This window comes from Doryrhamphus excisus, chromosome 2 (assembly GCF_030265055.1).
Source record: "Doryrhamphus excisus isolate RoL2022-K1 chromosome 2, RoL_Dexc_1.0, whole genome shotgun sequence".
Lineage (NCBI taxonomy): Eukaryota > Metazoa > Chordata > Actinopteri > Syngnathiformes > Syngnathidae > Doryrhamphus > Doryrhamphus excisus.
Window position 1 is genome coordinate 26,289,391 of NC_080467.1, and position 18,565 is coordinate 26,307,955.

The 18,565-nt window shown below is 38.4% G+C and overlaps 1 protein-coding gene across 4 annotated transcripts in view; it reads right to left on the minus strand.

The window, feature by feature from the left end:
* The window catches only part of si:dkey-237h12.3 (teneurin-3), a 210,151-nt gene that overhangs the window by 170,377 nt on the left and 21,209 nt on the right, over positions 1-18,565 (minus strand). For all 4 annotated transcript variants that reach the window (XM_058058091.1, XM_058058082.1, XM_058058074.1 and 1 more), the window contains exons 2-3: positions 17,815-18,244; positions 15,347-15,625 (exon numbers count right to left, since the gene is read on the minus strand). In XM_058058091.1, the coding sequence (XP_057914074.1) occupies positions 15,347-15,625; positions 17,815-18,097 (562 nt within the window). In that variant the 5' untranslated portion in view covers positions 18,098-18,244. The remainder of the gene's footprint in view (positions 1-15,346; positions 15,626-17,814; positions 18,245-18,565) is intronic.

An 18,565-nucleotide genomic window follows, 5' to 3' on the forward strand; every position in this document is an offset into this window, starting at 1 on the left:
ATCGTTTTAATATATGAGGGGTCATTTTTTAAGTATTTAATGTCAATGGCTAGGCTTTTCTATTCTCATCTAAATGCAGTACGGTTCTTAGGGGAAGAAAACAACAAAGGCTGCACATCGCAGTTGGGTAGTTTTACTGACGACGATGCATTATGGCATCTTTACAGTCACAATGTACTTTCTTATATGGGACATTTAGTCTTTAAGTCTTCTCTCAAGAGTCTATCTTTGTACACTTCACATAGGGCCCAATGATTTCAGCATTATCGGAATCCGGGACAGGATCGCAAAATTATCAATTTTATAAACGAACATACAATACATACAATGTTTAATAACCACAGCAATACCTCCAAACGACCTCTTGGCGACTGTTTTTACTGTCTGGCAAGCGATTTCAATGGAGTGAGTAGTTGTACTTGTTTTTAGTTTTATTTGATTTGATTACAGTAGTTAGAGTAAATTATTTGTACACAGTTAAAAATGTCTGCTACTGACTGGTAGATTTCATGACTGGCGATTTCAATGGGGTGAGTAGTTGTACTTGGTTTTAGTTTTATTTCGTTTGATCACATAGCGGGCTGCACGGTGGTAAAGTGGTTAGCACGCAGGCCTCACAGCTAGGAGACCGGAGTTCAATTCCACATACTGTTTTTTTTATCATCTTGCAAGATTTACTGATGGTTTTCGTTATTTTGGGGATGCAAAAAATGCCACACACCCAGCTAGGACACAGCTAGGAGACCCGGGTTCGATTCCCTGCTCGGGCATCTCTGTGTGGAGTTTGCATGTTCTCTCCGTGTGTGTCTCTCCGGTTTCCTCCCACATTCCAAAAACATGCTAGGTTATTTGGGGACTTTTTTATGAATGTGGGCAGCAGGGCTCACAGCTGGGTGACCCGAGTTCAATTCCACCCTTTGCCATCTCTGTGTGGAGTTTGCATGTGTGGGTTTTCTCCGGTTTCCTCTCACATTCCAAAAACATGCTCGGTTAATTGGGGACTCCAAATTGTCCATAGGTATGAATGTGAGTGTGAATGGTTGTTTGTCTATATGTGCCCTGTGATTGGCTGGCCACCAGTCCAGGGTTTACCCTGCCCGAGGACAGGTAGGATAGGCTCCAGCGACGCTCGTGAGGAGAAGCAGTAGTAAATGAATGAATGAATGAATGAATAAACAGACAGGCATACAATGTTTAATAACCACAGCAATACCAACAAACAGCCACTAGGCGACTGTTTTTACTGTCTGGCAAACGATTTCAATGGAGTGAGTAGTTGTACTTGTTTTGTTTGATTTGATTACAGTAGTTACAGTAAATTATTTGTACACATTGTACACACAATTAGACAAATTCATAGTACTCAACATGCAATTTGACTTTTGAATATGCAGGTTCACTCTCCATTTTGTTGCATTCTCATAGTTTGAGTTTCAAGTTCAGTATGTACAGTACTGATAAATGAATAGATGGTATCAGTTTCTCTAGTATTTCCAATTGGGGGGGCGTGAAAACATTTCTGTCCCTTGAGGGGGGGGCATGACAGAAAATAATTGAGAACCACAGCCGTAGCCATGAATTACATTAGTGTAGATTTTACCTTGACAGCCACAAACGGACTCCTGCTGGAGCACGGTTTCGGACTCCGTTTGCTAACCAAATCTAAATTAGCCTCAGTCATTGTAGTTTCAGATAATATCCATGGATGGTAGCAGAAGAATATATGACAAAATAGACTAAAAACACCACAGGCCTTATCTAATCATGCATCCCATTAGAAGCCCATTCCTACATGGACGCAGCAGTTATCATGCAAACCACAAATGTGGCTTTTCTGAGGCGGACGCTGTGTGATACCCAGAGCGAGCGTTTGCAGGAAAAACACTAAATTAAGGATTCTGTTTCATGTTCTGTTTGCTGGTGTTGGGTTGTGTTCGACTGAGATAAAAAGGCACGGCTCGGAGAGGTCAAGCTGAGATAAGAAGCTTTAAAAACAGAAAGAGAATATTTTGTTTTTTTTTCTGTGATTGAGGATGAATCAGTTTACCTGGCATACAATTTCAATCTCCAATCCATATCTGCAAAGTGCTTTGCTTTGCATCAGCGACTGGACCAATTGGAGCGGCGTGTTACTCGAGCGGCCCGTCATAGTCCAGATACCCGATACCCGAGCACTGCCTCTAAAGTGACCACACTTTCAGGATGCTTTACACTGGGCACGCCGCCAGACAGCTTGATGTATTCTGATGACATTCATTTTTAATAAGGACCAGAATATCCTTCTCAACCTCCTCGCAGGTTGCCCCCCCCCCCCTCCCTGTTCAATTTTCTTGCATTTTAATTGATTTGGCTGCTCTCTCTGCTAAACTGTTAATATTCCGAGTGAGAATTCATTTATAAAGCTGTTTGCAATAACGCCCATTTCCCCCCAGTAACACAGCGCAGACATTGTATGTGTTCAGCATATTCGGCGTGCAGCGGAAGGAGCGTCTTCTTCACACTGCTGCCAAGGAGAAAGGACACGGAAATACGGGGGGGAAGGGAGGGGATCTTTTCTCTCTCTCTCTCGCTCTCTCTGTGGCGTAATGAGTTTGACAATGAAAGTGACACTGTGTCCTCCCTGGACCTCACCATGTGATCAATCATAACAATGGCTCACCATTTCCTCCTCAGGAAACTGACCTTTCTCCGTTAAGGAAAAGGTGTGTGTGCGTACATGTGTGTTCCTCTAGACTTCCATGTGACATCACCTTGTGTCCAATAATGTAGAAGCACCACGGTGTCCTTTATTGGTGGTGCTGTCCTCCCCTGTAAAGGCTGAAAATGCCAAACAGTATGATACAAGCCTGTTCTGTAGGGTAAAAATGTGATACACTGCAGTTACTTTGTGTATACACACACTCATAAGACCCAATACAGTACAGTTGTACTGTATCCTGGGGTGCTGGAGCCTATCCCAGCTGTCTTAGGGCGAGAGGCGGTGTACACCCTGGACTGGTGGCCAGCCAATCACAGGGCACATATAGACAAACAACCATTCACACTCACATTCATACCTATGGACAATTTGGAGTCACCAATTAACCTAGCATGTTTTTGGAATGTGGGAGGAAACCGGAGTACCCGGAGAAAACCCACGCATGCACGGGGAGAACATGCAAACTCCACACAGAGATGGCCGAGGGTGGAATTGAACTCCTAGCTCAGAGGCCTGCGTGCTAACCACTAGGCCGCAAGTGCAGCTAGCTGCTATAGTAATGTATAATTTAGTATTACAAACATGAATCCATCCATTAGAGTCGAGGGGTATGCTGGAGCCTATTCCAGGTGACTTTGGGCGTGAGGGTACACCCTGGACTGGTGGCCAGCCAATCACAGGGCACATATAGACAAACAACCATTCACACTCACATTCATACCTATGGACAATTTGGAATCGCTAATTAACCTAGCATGTTTTTGGAATATGGGAGGAAACCCACACATGCACGGGGAGAACATACAGATTCCACACAAAGATGGCCGAGCGTGGAATTGAACTCGGGTCGCCTAGCTGTGAGGCCTGCTGCCCACATTCATACAAAAGTCCCCAAATAACCTAGCATGTTTTTGGAATGTGGGAGGAAACCGGAGGAACCCCCCCCCCCCCCCCCCACACACACACAGAGAACATGCAAACTCCACACAGAGATGCCCGAGCAGGGAATCGAACCCAGGTCTCCTAGCTGTGTCCTCGCTGGGTGTGTAGCACTTGAGATGAACTAATTTTTTTGCAACCTCAAAATAACGAAAACCATCGGTAAATCTTGCAAGATGATCAAGAAACGGTTCGTGGAATTGAACTCGGGTCTCTTAGCTGTGAGGCCTGCGAGCTAACCACTCTATTCTACCAACCGTGCAGCCTACATCTGGCCGTTTTTGAAATGTAAATTTCCCATTCATCTCTCATATGGTCCCACATTTTCACTTCTCTCCGCTACTCACCTTGTCCTCCCAATTACAAGCTAATGCTAAACAAGCCTAAACTCAATGACAGTTAATCAATGACCACCTTAGTGGCTAACCATTGTTTTCCACACACAACAACTCAAGCACAAGAAGGCCAACACATTAAAACTATTTTTATCCTATAGATTAAACTATAGATTAAGGCTATAAAAACACACTAAATATGACTAAATATGTAGTCAAATGCAAATAATGCACTAATTTGACACCCCTAAATGATACAAAAATGGTAATACCAGTTTATTATTTTAATAAAAGGTAATGTAATAAAAATAAATTGTAGAGTAATGTTCAAAATATTTTTCGATGAGTGTCCTCTAAATGATTTATAGTAGAAAACAAACATAAAATAATAAATTTAAAAACACAACCTTCAAGCAACCAAAAGTACAATAAAAAATTATAGAAATTGAACTCAACAGCAAACCAATTAACACAAACAGCAGCTGCCCTTAAGTGAACTAACACATTAAATTTGATGTTTTTAAGCAACAATATGAACACAACATCAACTAGCAACCGCTACAAGTGGGAGGGAACACCTGAAAGCAACCAATGAGAGATCAGCTACAGTTGTACCTGTTTTCTACCACGGACTTGCCGGCCAAACAACTATTAGTTATCAATAACTGCGACAGAAATAATCAAAATGTAGAATATAGAGTACACTCACACATGATTAAAATCCATAAATATGTGGCTTTTTAAAAAATCATGTTATATTTGTATATTTATATTTGTGTAGGGTGGACGTAGGAGTGCCCCCTGAAGTCAACATCCCCTCGTTGCATCATTAACAGGCCCGTAGCCAAACATAAATCCAGTGTGATGATGTTAGCTCCGGGTGATCCGTCCGCTTTCCGGCTGACCCCGGCCACCCTCCACTCCAAAGAGCCCGCGTCCCGTCTCCTCGGCGTCGTAACTTACTGCAGCGCCGCGGCTCCTGTGCTCGCTCCCAGCGGGCCCCTACAGCGGCTCCACTGCTTAAATAAAACACGAGCACTGTATCACAAAATATAGTGCCATCAAATCTTTTTAATATGCTGCAGCCACAACCGTCCCATGTCGGCAATAAGACCTCTCCACCAGATTTTTATAGGCCCTTTTACGCCAGTCTTAGTTGTAGTTTTATGCCCGGAGCAGATGTAAACGCTCCTCTTTAATTGGATTGAGGGCAAAATAAAAGCCTGATCAAAATAGACTGGGCATTAACTGGAGTGGGGGTAGGAAATAATTCAGTTTTTGATTTTAAACGGTCATTTTTATGTTGTTTATGCAGATAATTTCATCCGGGCAGCCTCTTCTCTTTGTCAACAATATTAAACGGGAGACTAAATGTAAGCCATGCATCAATAAACAATGAAATGCAACATGAAATTCAATGAATTAGATCAACACGCAGCACAATGGCGTTAGGGGAAATGATTTCGTACAAATTGTCTTTTCTTTGTGATCGTATTTGCTTAAATAAGATCTGTTGGCAGCTTCGGGAAGCTATCACCGGCAAGGCAGAGCAACCTGCTCCCATTGCTGGAATCAAGTCGAAGTCGGGAGCTTTCCTGTTGAACTTTTGCTGCCGTGAGCACATGGAAATAATTCACGGTGGCTCAGATGACCACATCTTCCGTCGTCATCCTCTTGGACATTGTTCAAAGGCTTCTTCTTGGCAGCAAATTGGAATAGAAAAACGGTGAGGACTAAACTAGGATTTGGAAGTGATCACATCCCAGCGGATGCAAGATTTTGCCTCGTTTTTTTTTCATTTTAGATTTTTCCAGCTGTGAATCTTGTTCCTACTCTTACTCCTGCAAATATTCCAGGCTGTTTGATGTTGGGGAAAGGAGGAGCGACACTTTGATAGGTACTATTGTTCCAGTTGGATGAAACGTTCACATGATGAAAACGCAGACAAACTCTGATTGAAGTGCAGAACCCTTTCATGAAAGACTGACTTGTGAGTATTAAAGTCTCAAGAAACATTTCTAGTGCAACTAAGAAGGTGTCTTCTAATTGTGCGTCATGGAAAGTGGGGCAGGACGACGCCAGTTCCCTCATTATACTTATTATACAGCTAATTGGGACGTTTACAAGTGTTACAGCATAACACCTCGAGTGTTCCATCCTCAGTGACTTATTCTGGTGCCCACGCAAACCAAGTGTCATTTTAGCCATTTTGAGTCAAAGCAGTGACAGTTATATAAAACTAGGTCTGAAATGTGCTCAGTTTTACTGTATTTAATGAACAAAAAATACATGACAGTGCAGGATTATATATATACATATATATATATATGTGTATATATATATATATATATATATATACTATATATATATATATATATATATATATATATATATATATATATATACACACTATATATATATACTATATATATACATATATATATATATATATGTATGTATATATGTATATATATATATATATATATATATATATATATATATATATATATATATATATATATATATATATATATATATATATATATATATATATATATATATATATATATATATATATATATATATATATATATATATATATATATATATATATATATATATATATATATATATATATATATATATATATATATATATAGGCTCCAGCTACCCCCGCGACCCTTGTGAGGAAAAGCGGTATATATATATATATATATATATATATATATATATATATATATATATATATATATATATATATATATATATATATATATATATATATATATATATATATATATATATATATATATATATATATATATATATATATTATATATATAATATATATATAATATATATAATATATATATATATATTATATTTATTTGTTATATTATATATATATATAATATAATAAACAAATATGATTATTACTATTATTATTAACAGCTCCAACTGACCTGAATATGTCAATCAAACTAAAAGATACCACACGCGACTAAAAATCTATTTGTCTGACAGTGGTCTCTTTGAATCACACTTTAAAGTACTGAGGAGTTGCATTCAAAGGCATCACGTAAATGTACTTGTTTTCAGTGTATTTACCTGCATACTTTAGTGCAAATTGTACAAAATTAGTGAAAAAAATAACCACATTACAGTAACTTGTCTCATATGATTTAGTTTTCCTCCCATTCTGTGTGGAAGTGGTAAGTTTTTGCTTTCTTCCCCATTCAGTTCCAAACCCACTCATTAAGTTCAGAAAAATAAACGGCTATGTATGCTACATTCATGTCAGACCGGCTCCCCCGTATATCAATCAAGTGACAAACATGATGAGAATGAATGACAGGCTGATGTTGATTTTTTTTTTATGCGGTGTGGTCGACCTACATTATGTTCAAGATACCAAAACAACAAGGAACTTTCCCATTGCTTAGAATCGCTTATTATGTCTACTATTTATTGTAAATGGTCAGCTGTCTTTGTTAAATACACAGTATGGTCAGTATCTTCATCTTGGTAGGCCTGAGGGCATTTTCTCCTTCTTCCATTGGTGGTTTGACCTTCTGGGCTAGCTCTTTTCGAGAAATTGCCACCCACTATAGTTGAATACATATTGGTTTCTCGTTGGTTTTGGACCACTCTTTCACTCCATATCCATTTTGCCACTTGTGGTGTTAGCAATGTTGAAATATCCTTGAATAGCTCCCTGGACAGGTTGAATAGCTCTCTTGTGATGTAGTGCTGTGAAATTGTCTTTTGACTTTACAAGTCCTACAATCACTTGGTTGGTGTTCCATTGAAGGTTCAGGTCAGTTTTTTGGGTTAAGTCACTGCCGGTGTAGAATGTTCCGGTATTCGTCCAATCAGTATTCTGCCCCTAGGATCTTTTAAATTAACATTACATACACAGTAATACTTCATTAATCTTGGTTAATTGGTTCGAGATAGGGTTGTCATCAATTTACTTTGATATCAACGTCGATATCAACACCAAAATATACAATATCGCAAAAAATGTTTACTGTACGTGTTATGTCATGTTCTCTGATTGGTTACCAAAGTAGCACAAAAACATTTTTACAGAATTTGGAACTGTATTATTAGATTATAAGGTTCATCGTTGATCGTTTACAAAATTAAAGAATCTATACAGTAGTAAAATACGGGAGTATAATTTGTTTGCTGCCGCAATGTTGATGGAAGCCCATTTTTTATGACACCCTTTCTTTGTTAACACAGGTAAACAAGGTATAGCCCAAAGCGCTCTAATTTGGGTTGCGTTCGGACTGTACACATGCATAAACTTGCATAGCGGTAACTGGCTCAAACGTCCAGATCAGCTTACAGCCTAAAACCCTGGCTTACATTGGTCATTTATTGTTTGACTTAAGTTTGACGTAGCACATCAAAGATGAGGTAGTATTTTATTTATGAGGTATAAATGAGTGAACATTGACCATGTTGGTCGTGCACTTTCCTTATTAATATCATTGTGTTGCAAATGTTGCACTGAGACTTCTTCGCTGATGCTTACCAGGTTTTTCTACACTGGTGTCCGCGGCTATTTTTTCTGGTCGGCATCGAATGTAGGGATCAAAATAAAAACATTTGAATCGGAATGTTAGTCTCAGTTCCCATAGATGCTCACAACTTGATTCCTCAGATCCTACAAAAGCAATCTTCACTCGCTAAATGTACTGCAAAAAAGGTCAGTAAGGATAATTCATAATGCCGCCTACAGAGAACATACTAACTCCATATTTCTAAAATCACAAATACTTCAACTTGCTGATATAGTTAATCTTCAAACAGCTAAAATAATGCATGAGGCTAAAAATAACCAATTAGCTAAAAATGTCATCCAATACTTCTCTACAAGAGAGGAGAAATATGATCTCAGGGAATAACTAAATTTGAAACACTACGTTAAAAAGCCATAGCATTTCAGTATGTGGAATCAGACTATGGAATGGATTGAGTAAGACCCTCAAACAATGCACAACGATGAGCCAATTCAAGAAACAATACAAGCAGTTGATGTTTGCTAAATACAAGGATGAAGAGTCTTGAACCAGTCATGATGTGCTATACATATCACTATATTGACACTTACTATGGTACCCATTATGTCATTGCATGCTCATATCACCTCGTACTTCGGTACGAGGTACATTATTTAAAAAAAAACAACTAAAAATGTATTATTGAAAGCAGGAAGTGAACAAATGTAACAGTTACTGATTGTAAAAATTATGTGATGCATTCAATTGTAATCTGATGCATGTTCAAATGAAATAAAACCATTACCATTACCAGATCCAAATCCAACCATGATAATAAATACAACCATGAATGTACAGTTAAGGTACATAAACCCTTACGTCCATTGTTAAAACTGCCTTTTGATGAGATGGGGAGAAAAGCCATTCCAGTCCAGACTAAACACTTCTAACGCACAATATAACCTTTGTTTACTTCTGTTTCCTAAAGGTAAACACAGTAGTAGTAGATGTAAGTCATCAAAAAATAGGATATACTGCATGTTGAGATTTGGGCGTTGGGCCCTGCAGTGTAAATCCAGCCTAAAACTGAGGAGCACCGAGGTCAGAGCTGCGGCAGCGTGGTAATAAAAATGAGAAGTAGCCCAACGTCCCCAGACGGCGCTGAGGAAGGGGATTGTAAAAGAAAGTCGACATGAAACCAAATGGATGGTTGTGTTGAAGTCCGTCTGGGGATGACGGGCGCTACGAGTGAGCAAAGAACATCTATATGGAACCCAATAAGGCCTGCAGGGGCTTTATCGTGGATGAGAAGGTGTTTCGCTTTCCTTGTTCCTTGGAAGACGGTTTCTCTCTGCAATCTGACCATCGTAGCGTTCGCACTGGTACGTCCCGGGAGAGGAAAGGTCTAGATTCATTAAAAAACAAAAGGATGGATGATGATTGCCGAGTATAAATGTAATTATGAGCAACACCGCCGGACCAACATACTCATCACAGTCTTACACTCGCATGGATTATTAAACGGCTTCCTGATGGGCTTTTTTGCATTGCATGGTAACACAATTGCGCAATAACGATGAAAGGAAATAAGGCGTTTTCTCTCGAGGCTGGTGGAGTAGCTCCATGCCCCCCCCCAATAAACAACATCCCCCTCTGGTGATTGGCTACGGCAGATTTATTCATACAACAACTGCAGGCCACACACGCTCGGATGAACAACATTGTTGATGCTCGACTACACTGCACGCTGGTGGTGTTGTGTCGTCGGGCGTGGACACTCGCTTGGGTGACAGGAAATAGATGTTGCCAACTCTTAATGGCTCTTTTATCGGCCAGCTGCATCTCTGACGAGACCAGACCCTGACAGATGAACTTAAGCGCTTCATGTTATTTCCTTTACTTTGACAAAAAGCATAGGTAATCAATTAAGATATCCATTATTGACAGCTCCGTTTTATTTTACTTTAAATTGTGTACAACCTGCAGAAATTGCAAAAAAATATTTGTTTCTGACAGGTTTTACTTGGTTTGGTTGACTCATCCATGTATAAAAATACTCCTAAAAGCAGTTACCAATGGATGCAATTCATTTATAACTGGATTTTTTTCCACAAAAAGTCTATACTTTATACTTCAAAATTTTGCAGCAATAATTTCTTTTTAGCCATAATTACAAATTTGGAAAAAAACAGTGAAGGTATTTTATTTTTACATTAAATATTATTTTTTAATATAATATTTAATTAGTTTTTATTTTCATTTATTTTTATTTTAAGTAACCCTAAAACTTATGGCTATTTCTGCTAATTATGCTGCTTTTTAATTGTTTTAATATACATTTTGTGTAAACAAAAACAGTTTTGCTTATAATTTTTCCATTTAAAGTTCAGATTTGAACCATACAAAGTGACATCAAATGTCTAAACTGATAAATTGAAATTTTGAATTTTGGATAACATAAATTTATCATTTTAGAAATTATAAATATAAATACATTTTATAAATTCAAAGAAATAGTTTATTTTCCAGTGCCCTGTAAGTTTTTGTAAATATTTGATAGCCCAGAAATATTTGCCATTCATTCCAAAAAATGTTTTTATTATTTATTATTATTTATTAAATTATTGATTTATTTTTTGTTTTATTAAAACATTAAAACAATATATACATTAAATATATATATATATATATATATATATAAAATTCATAAATAAATATATATATATCATATATATATATTAATTAGATTCATATACTGCACTTGAATTAGTGCTTTTATGACATTAATAAAGTCAATGCAAATGATCAGAACTCCATTTTGAGTCAAATTCTGCAAAACAAACTCCCATCGAGCGACTATCCTCCTGTTAGGTTCAAGTATGTTAGACCAAAATAATTACTGCCATAATTAGTCAAAAAAAAATCTGCAGCCCATCGGTGATATCAGGCTGAATAGTCGCCATGAAAGGAATAAACCCCAACCTGTTTTTCTCTATTAAAATGCAAATGTATACAGCAAGACACTCCAAAGTCTAATCAGATCATCCTCTCAGCAGGGGGCAGCGGTGTGAGCAGAGAATGTTCCGCCGTGTGTTGCCGTCGTGTTTCACGGGTTTGTCGCCCCCGCTACGAAACAACGTTTCACAGTGTTGACATGGAAAACGCTTACATTCCCATTATGGCGGTCAGGTGGTGCTGCCAAATGTCAGCGCCCTTTGCTTTGCACACCGGCGGAATGGAAACCAGCATCTTGGCGCCATTTTCCAGCCGTCCCCCCACCATCATTATACTCTGTCTCCTGCAAAGCACGCTAACAATGTGAGTTTACTCAGTGACACACACTTGATGACAATAAATGACCTCAATAAAACGGCACCTCCTTGAGAGCGCCTATTAGCAAAGTGATGAAACGGTCTTCTCTCAGCAAGTTTTGGGAGTCGTCTTCAAAACAAACATCCCAGATGGTCGGACTTCCGCGTGAAAACAACAACAATCTGATGGTATTTATTCTTTCCCTGCCATGTTTGAGTCATGAACAGAGGAGCGGGGTGGTGGTGGTCGGGGGGGTGTCGTTTGTAAGAGGGGGTGTTTGGAATCACAACGCCCCATCCCGCTGCCTCGATACGGCAACGTGAGACTGGAGTTTGACAGATGGCATGACACCTCACGTCAGCGTGACGTCCCGCGTTTTTTTGCTATTTTTCTAATGTTAGCGTGAGAAGTACAAGTGAGAAACAAAGTGGGCACGCAGAGAAACATCTTGGGCGGGTGGGGCATCTGCTCGGTCCCACCCATATAGATAGCCATAGTGGCCCCATTATAGAGAAGACCTTGGATGATACATCGATGTTAGCGGGTGGCTGCACTCATTTGCGCTAGGTGTAGTGACATCGAAATACATTTCTCCAAAGCATGACTTTTATCTCAAAATAAATTTCAAGCCAATTGCTGTACTTCATTACTACTTTTAAAAAAATAATAATTAGGTGTGATTAATCGTGATTAATCACGATTAATCATGCCTTATTATGATTAATCACACAATATATTTTTTGCGGGCGGCTGCACTCATTTGCGCTAGGTGTAGTGACATCAAAATACATTTCTCCAAAGCATGTCCTTTATCTCACACACCCAAAAAGTGTGTTTAATCATGATTAATCACGATTAATCGTGATTAATCGTGATTAATCACATTCCCGTAATCACTCATTGCATTTTCTAATCAATTGACAGTACTAAATAAATTAAACTGAGGTGGTGAAAATATTTCAATTAATTAATTATGATTAATCACCACTTGCAATGCAATGCACTTTCACAAGCTGATATGTAAGCGAATTCCCATTCAAATTTCTTCTCATTTTGACATTATGTTATTAAACAGGTCAGATATAGAGATGCCCTTCACTGGCAGAGAAAAAGTGGTTTGTGTGTTCGAGTTTGCTCAATCACTTTCGAACAAGATCGTGTAGCGTGCATTTGTGAGGGAATTCGAAAAAAGTCACTCTCGGAAATGCAGATTTGGACATGGCACAAAAATTCCAATGGACAGAATTACATGTACAGTATTTTTATGTATTAACAGCTCCAAATGAACTGAGAAGTAAATTAAGCTAAACGATAGCACAATGACTGAAAATCAATTTACTTTTTTACACTAATTTCTTCTGAATGACACTTTAGCCGTTCCATCATGAGCAATGCAGGATTGCGTTCAAAGCCACTATATAACTTCAGTTGAATTCTCATGATTTGAGTTTATTTTTTCCATCAAACTACCCCAGCGCAGCTGTGTGTACGGATATAGATTACCATCAAATATATTCTATTATTATCCTTATCATTGTTTTACTTGACTACAGTATGGTGTTTGGTTTGTGGCTTAGGTAAACAAAGATGCTTTGGTTGTCTTTAAAAGGTTTTCAAGGTATTCATCCCTTATGATAAATGTTATGCTCATGAAACATGAAGGGGATATATATGAGTTAATAATGAATAATGAACCATGAAACGGTAGAACCAAGTGTCATGGCATCAAACCAACATGGATTTGGATCCCGATGACATTTTGAAAAGGTAAAAGGCTTCCTCAGCCCTCATCACCCTCCTGTTTCTCCTCTCAGAGAACATGCTATGATGAATGCCGCCATTAAGAAAATGTCAGCCTGGTTTTTTTTTGGTTTTTTTTGATTGGGGATTCCAAAAATTGATAACACGCACACACGTGAGTCAGTTTCTTTTTTTAGAACCTCTGCCAGGATAAAAGAGTCTAATTATTTGAACAGGGTACCACTCTTTGATATCGTTGCTGTGGTGAAATAATTACAGAGGGCGTCTTTAATGTTGACGGCTCCCGCTGTGAGGTTGACGTGCAATATTCCACCTTTCAAACATGAGCGTTAAATTTCTTTAAAAGCCACAAAGGAGATTTTAATGCTGTACTCTCAAATATAATTGGAACGTAGGGAATAGGGGAGGGCGGATCCATCCATGTATCGATCCTATCGATGCCAAGTGTAGGACCAGGGTTGGACTGAAACTAGTGTGATGTGATCGATATTGTTCGGTTGTCTTCTGTTTTTTTTTTTTTTGGAAAATATATATTAAATATATATTTTCATTCTTGTTGTGTCGTTGATATTGTTACATTGTTATTGACATTTTATCGATTTATATATTGTTATATTCTCTGTGAAGTCAAAGAAGGGAAGTTCTTTATTTGTCTATTTATTTGTTTTTTGTTTTTTTTCTGTATTATTTTATTATTGTATTATTTTTATTACTATGTATTAGTATTATAAATTGTTAGATTATATCTGTGTATATTTTGTCTATTTATATTTATTTGTATATATATTTTATTTTACATGTTTTTAATATTTTCATTATCAGGTTTTGTGTATTATTCTATTATTATTGTATTATTTGCATTACATGTCATTGCACTATTTTTATGTATTTCATAGTGTTTGTATTATTAACTATTATACTATATGTAATATGTATAGTGTAATGCATAAATATAATACATATATACTATATGTCTTGTATTTATTATTATATTATATTGTTATATTATTATATTTATTATTTTATATGTTTATATTATTAAATTTTATGTGATACATTTAATACAATTGCATTATTTTTGTGATGTATTATTGTATTTTTTTGTTTTAGCTAGCATTTGTATTTATTATTTAAATGTTTATTTTTATTAGATTTTGCTATATTAATATTTATTTAGCATCATATTGTATATTTACAATTTATTTTGCTCAAACTTTTTGTTTTTTATTATTATTATTTTATTATAAATCTCCCCCCCACACTCAAAAAAAAGCATCATTTGGAAAAAAAATCTCAAATATGGAAAAAAACAACATGAGAAAGTGTTTTCCAGCACACACCATTGAGAAATGAAGCCAAGAAAACCAGCAAGAAACTGGACAAACAAACGACTCAGCGTCTTCTAAGCCCCGCCTCCATTGCCCCCCCAACAACAGCAGCTCCACGGACTGTCTCAGGTTTCCAGCATCACATTTGCACTTCAAATCATTTCATCAAGCGCCATGCCTTGTGCGAGCCCACTCAACCTCGCGCGCCTTCCAACCGAGGCCCTCAAAGCTATCTTTGATTACACGCTCGCCCCGGGGAGAACTTTATCAAACTGTAGAGAACAAGCAGGTGACTCCATTGGAAGGACACCTTTGCTTTTCTTCTTGTTTTGTCTCCCGCCATCATGCCTCTCATCTGGAGCACCGCCTCCTCACCGGAAGAAAGCCACCCACTTCCACACCACCAATCAGTGCATCCAAAAAGGCCCCGCCCAATGTCACAAAAACCACAGTAACACTCACCCATCTCGTTGTCCGACTTGTTGTCCATTTCCGTGTCCGTGAGCGTGAGAGCTGAGTTGGAACGACTGGACAGGCAGGAATTGTGTCCCGCCTTTGTGGCCCCCTTGCCCCAGAGAGCGATGGTACGTTCCGGCGAGGCGCGCTCATGCTCCTCCGAGGCCACGGGCCCCCTGGAGTAGGTGCCGAGGGGGTGCGAGAGGCCCGTTTCGGGGCACAGCGCCAAACCACGGCGAGCCGGCGGCTCACAGATGCCGAGCTGCCTCAGCGAGAACGTCTGTCCTGTGAAGGAAGCCGTAAAAGTTAACAAAGCCAGCAAAAACACGGTTAACGACAAAGGGATGGGCTAGCTAATATGCAGCATGGCGGAAGGCAAGGAGGGAGGGAGTGGATGCAAGGGGGGGTTGTTAAATAAAAAACTTATTAAATAAAAACACCCTCATGAGATACCTGCAGAAAAAAATCTCACAAAGCAGCTAAAAGGTTGCACTTTCATCCAAAAGCGATGCTTTTAAACGTTCACAATGAACACATTTCAAGGTTGATCATAGAAACGACAGACAAAGCATCACTTGAAAAAAAAATAGAATAAATTGCGGGGCCGAGCTTAATATGAATACAATAATAGTTTAAAAAAGCACAGGTAAAAATGAATTTTAATCAATTTATTATAGTTTTATTCCGCTTGTATGCTTCCTTATTCCCTACTTAAATATTTAATATTTGTAAATATACTTAAATATTCTTTCAAATTTTTGTTTAATATATTAATTTTTGTGCGTCAACATGACCCACTTCTACATTTTTTTAATTATTATTATTAATTATTATTATTATTTTATTTAATTATTATCATAATTACTATTTTATTATAGTATATTATAAAAACCAAAGTACATTGTTAATATTTTTTAATAGATGTACTTTGACTTTCATTTTGAATATTTTTTATTTTTATTTCTAAGATCCCCCCCCCCCCCTTTATTACAGTTCTTGTCTCTCATTAAGCGCACCAAGTCCCCCCGTGGCGTGATTGATGAACGAGGATCTTTAAAGATTCCAAGGTCAAGCGTGTCGACACCAAAGCGCTCGAGATCAAGTGAGCGTATTTAAATGTCAAATGGAAATTCACACACATCTTGAGACGTGGCGTCACACGGCTCATCATCGGGAGAGGACAAAAAAAAAGTAGCGTTTTACTGTCATGACGTCGAGGAAGTGTTGACTTTTAACGTTTAAAGGGTAGACATCCAGAATATAAAGACCAAAAAGTCACATGTGAACGGACGCCAATTAGCACAGGAAATGTACAAGACTAATGAACATTTTCTTCCCAAATGCAAATCTCAGGACGCAGAGGAGTGCCACCGAAGAGAATAAACCGGTTAAACATTTTTTCATGTAATTACATAAATTAGGCAAGTTCTAACAGCCAATTAAAGCGCATGTTTTTTGTATTTATTTGCAGTCGTTTCATGAGGTCCATGCTGCCTGCTTTATGTTTTGGAGTTTGGGGGGGAAAAAGGAAGCTCATTTGAAATTTAATTAACTTCATCATTTCATTTTGTTTCCTGAGGTCTGACAGACTAGATGGCTTTGCAAAGCTAAAACTCGAAAGTTAAAAATCTGATTTTTTTTTGGTCGAAATGACTAAAACTGATGCATAAAATCAGACATACCGGTGAACATATTAAAAACACAAATTGCATTCTTTAAAAATTGACATGAAAAATGCCCCCCCCCCCCCATATTTAGGACCATGTTTAGCGATGCCATGCAGCTATGCCCCCCTAGTGTCAGCAAGTGGCACGGGCAATGACATCATTGGTTTTCTGTCTGTGATGTCAACTTTTACAATAAAGTGAGACATGACATTGTATAATTTTGCAACGTGAAAAAATTTTAGAACAGACTTCATGTGTGAAATTCCAAAAAATATATATATTTTTGTGTTTGTGCTTGTATTACGATTGTATGCAAATAAATACAACATTTTTACCGCCTTCTTCATTGGTGACTAAAGTGAAGACTGATTTTTTTTTTTTTTACCATTACCAGTGTGTAGCTTCTTTTTACACTTGTAAGGCAGTTAAGAACGTTAGCATGCTGTAACATTTCCTGTACGTTAATAAAATTAATAAAAGTTATTTCCAATAGGACACAGCACCATTGTTTGAAAGCCAAAACAAATAAGAGGGTGCTGATATTTAAAGTATTACTAGTATTTCTATTTGGAGTTATGGATGGATATTCAAATAAATGACTTCATTGTATTAATTAATATTCACTGGACTGTGTTTTTTTCCAATATAAATAGGAATATGAAAGCATAGCTGACATTATGTATTTCCTTACACAGCAAACTCTCTTTGACTGGTTCAACAGCGCCTCTGCTGGTCATAGCAAAGTACTGCACTCTCTTTTGTCTCAATTCCAGATGCGATTAATCGACATATCTACGTGGTTCTGACCTGGCCGGCTGTACTCCACACTCTCCTGGTGCACCATCTCCTTGACTCGTCCGCCAAAAAGCATCCTCGAGGGGTCATGCTCGAAGGCCTGGAGCGTCTCGCTGGAGCTGTACGACTTCTGGGTGGGCACGCGGCAGGCAGCGTCCTCGCGCTCCGACGAGGAGGACGTGTAGCGGCGCTCGCGGCCGTGCTCTCCACCTCCAAACCCTCCTCCTCCTCGCTCACGTTCTCTGTGGCTCTTGGAGAGCGAGCAGAAAGGCCGCTGCTCCCTCACCCGTTCCATGCTGCCCGCATGCTGGGTCGGACGCCCCCTCCTCTTCACCTCCCACCGGAGGACGCGTTCACCGCTCGACCTTTGTCACCCGCCCCCTCTCACCGCTTCAAACCTTCTGCTGGTCCAGCAAGCGCCTCCTTACTCCATTTAGTCCACCTGCAGGAGAAAAAAAAAAAGCAGGACGCAATAAGTTAAAGCGAGGCTTATCCGCTTTTCACACAAAGCTTTGACCCCTGAAGCCTCAAACGACTTCTAACCTCACTGAAAGCATTCAAAGAACATTCACGGGATCTTGCTGCTCACCAACAAATTATTCTGTTTAGTCCCACAAGTTGTGTCAACATCGTTTTCTCAAAAACACACTTGACGCCGGCTCAGTGACTTTTAAAAAATAAACCACTCTATGAATCCAAACCCAACTTGAATCACATTATCATGTAACCATGACAACTTATGCTAATTCAAAAAGAAGGCCTG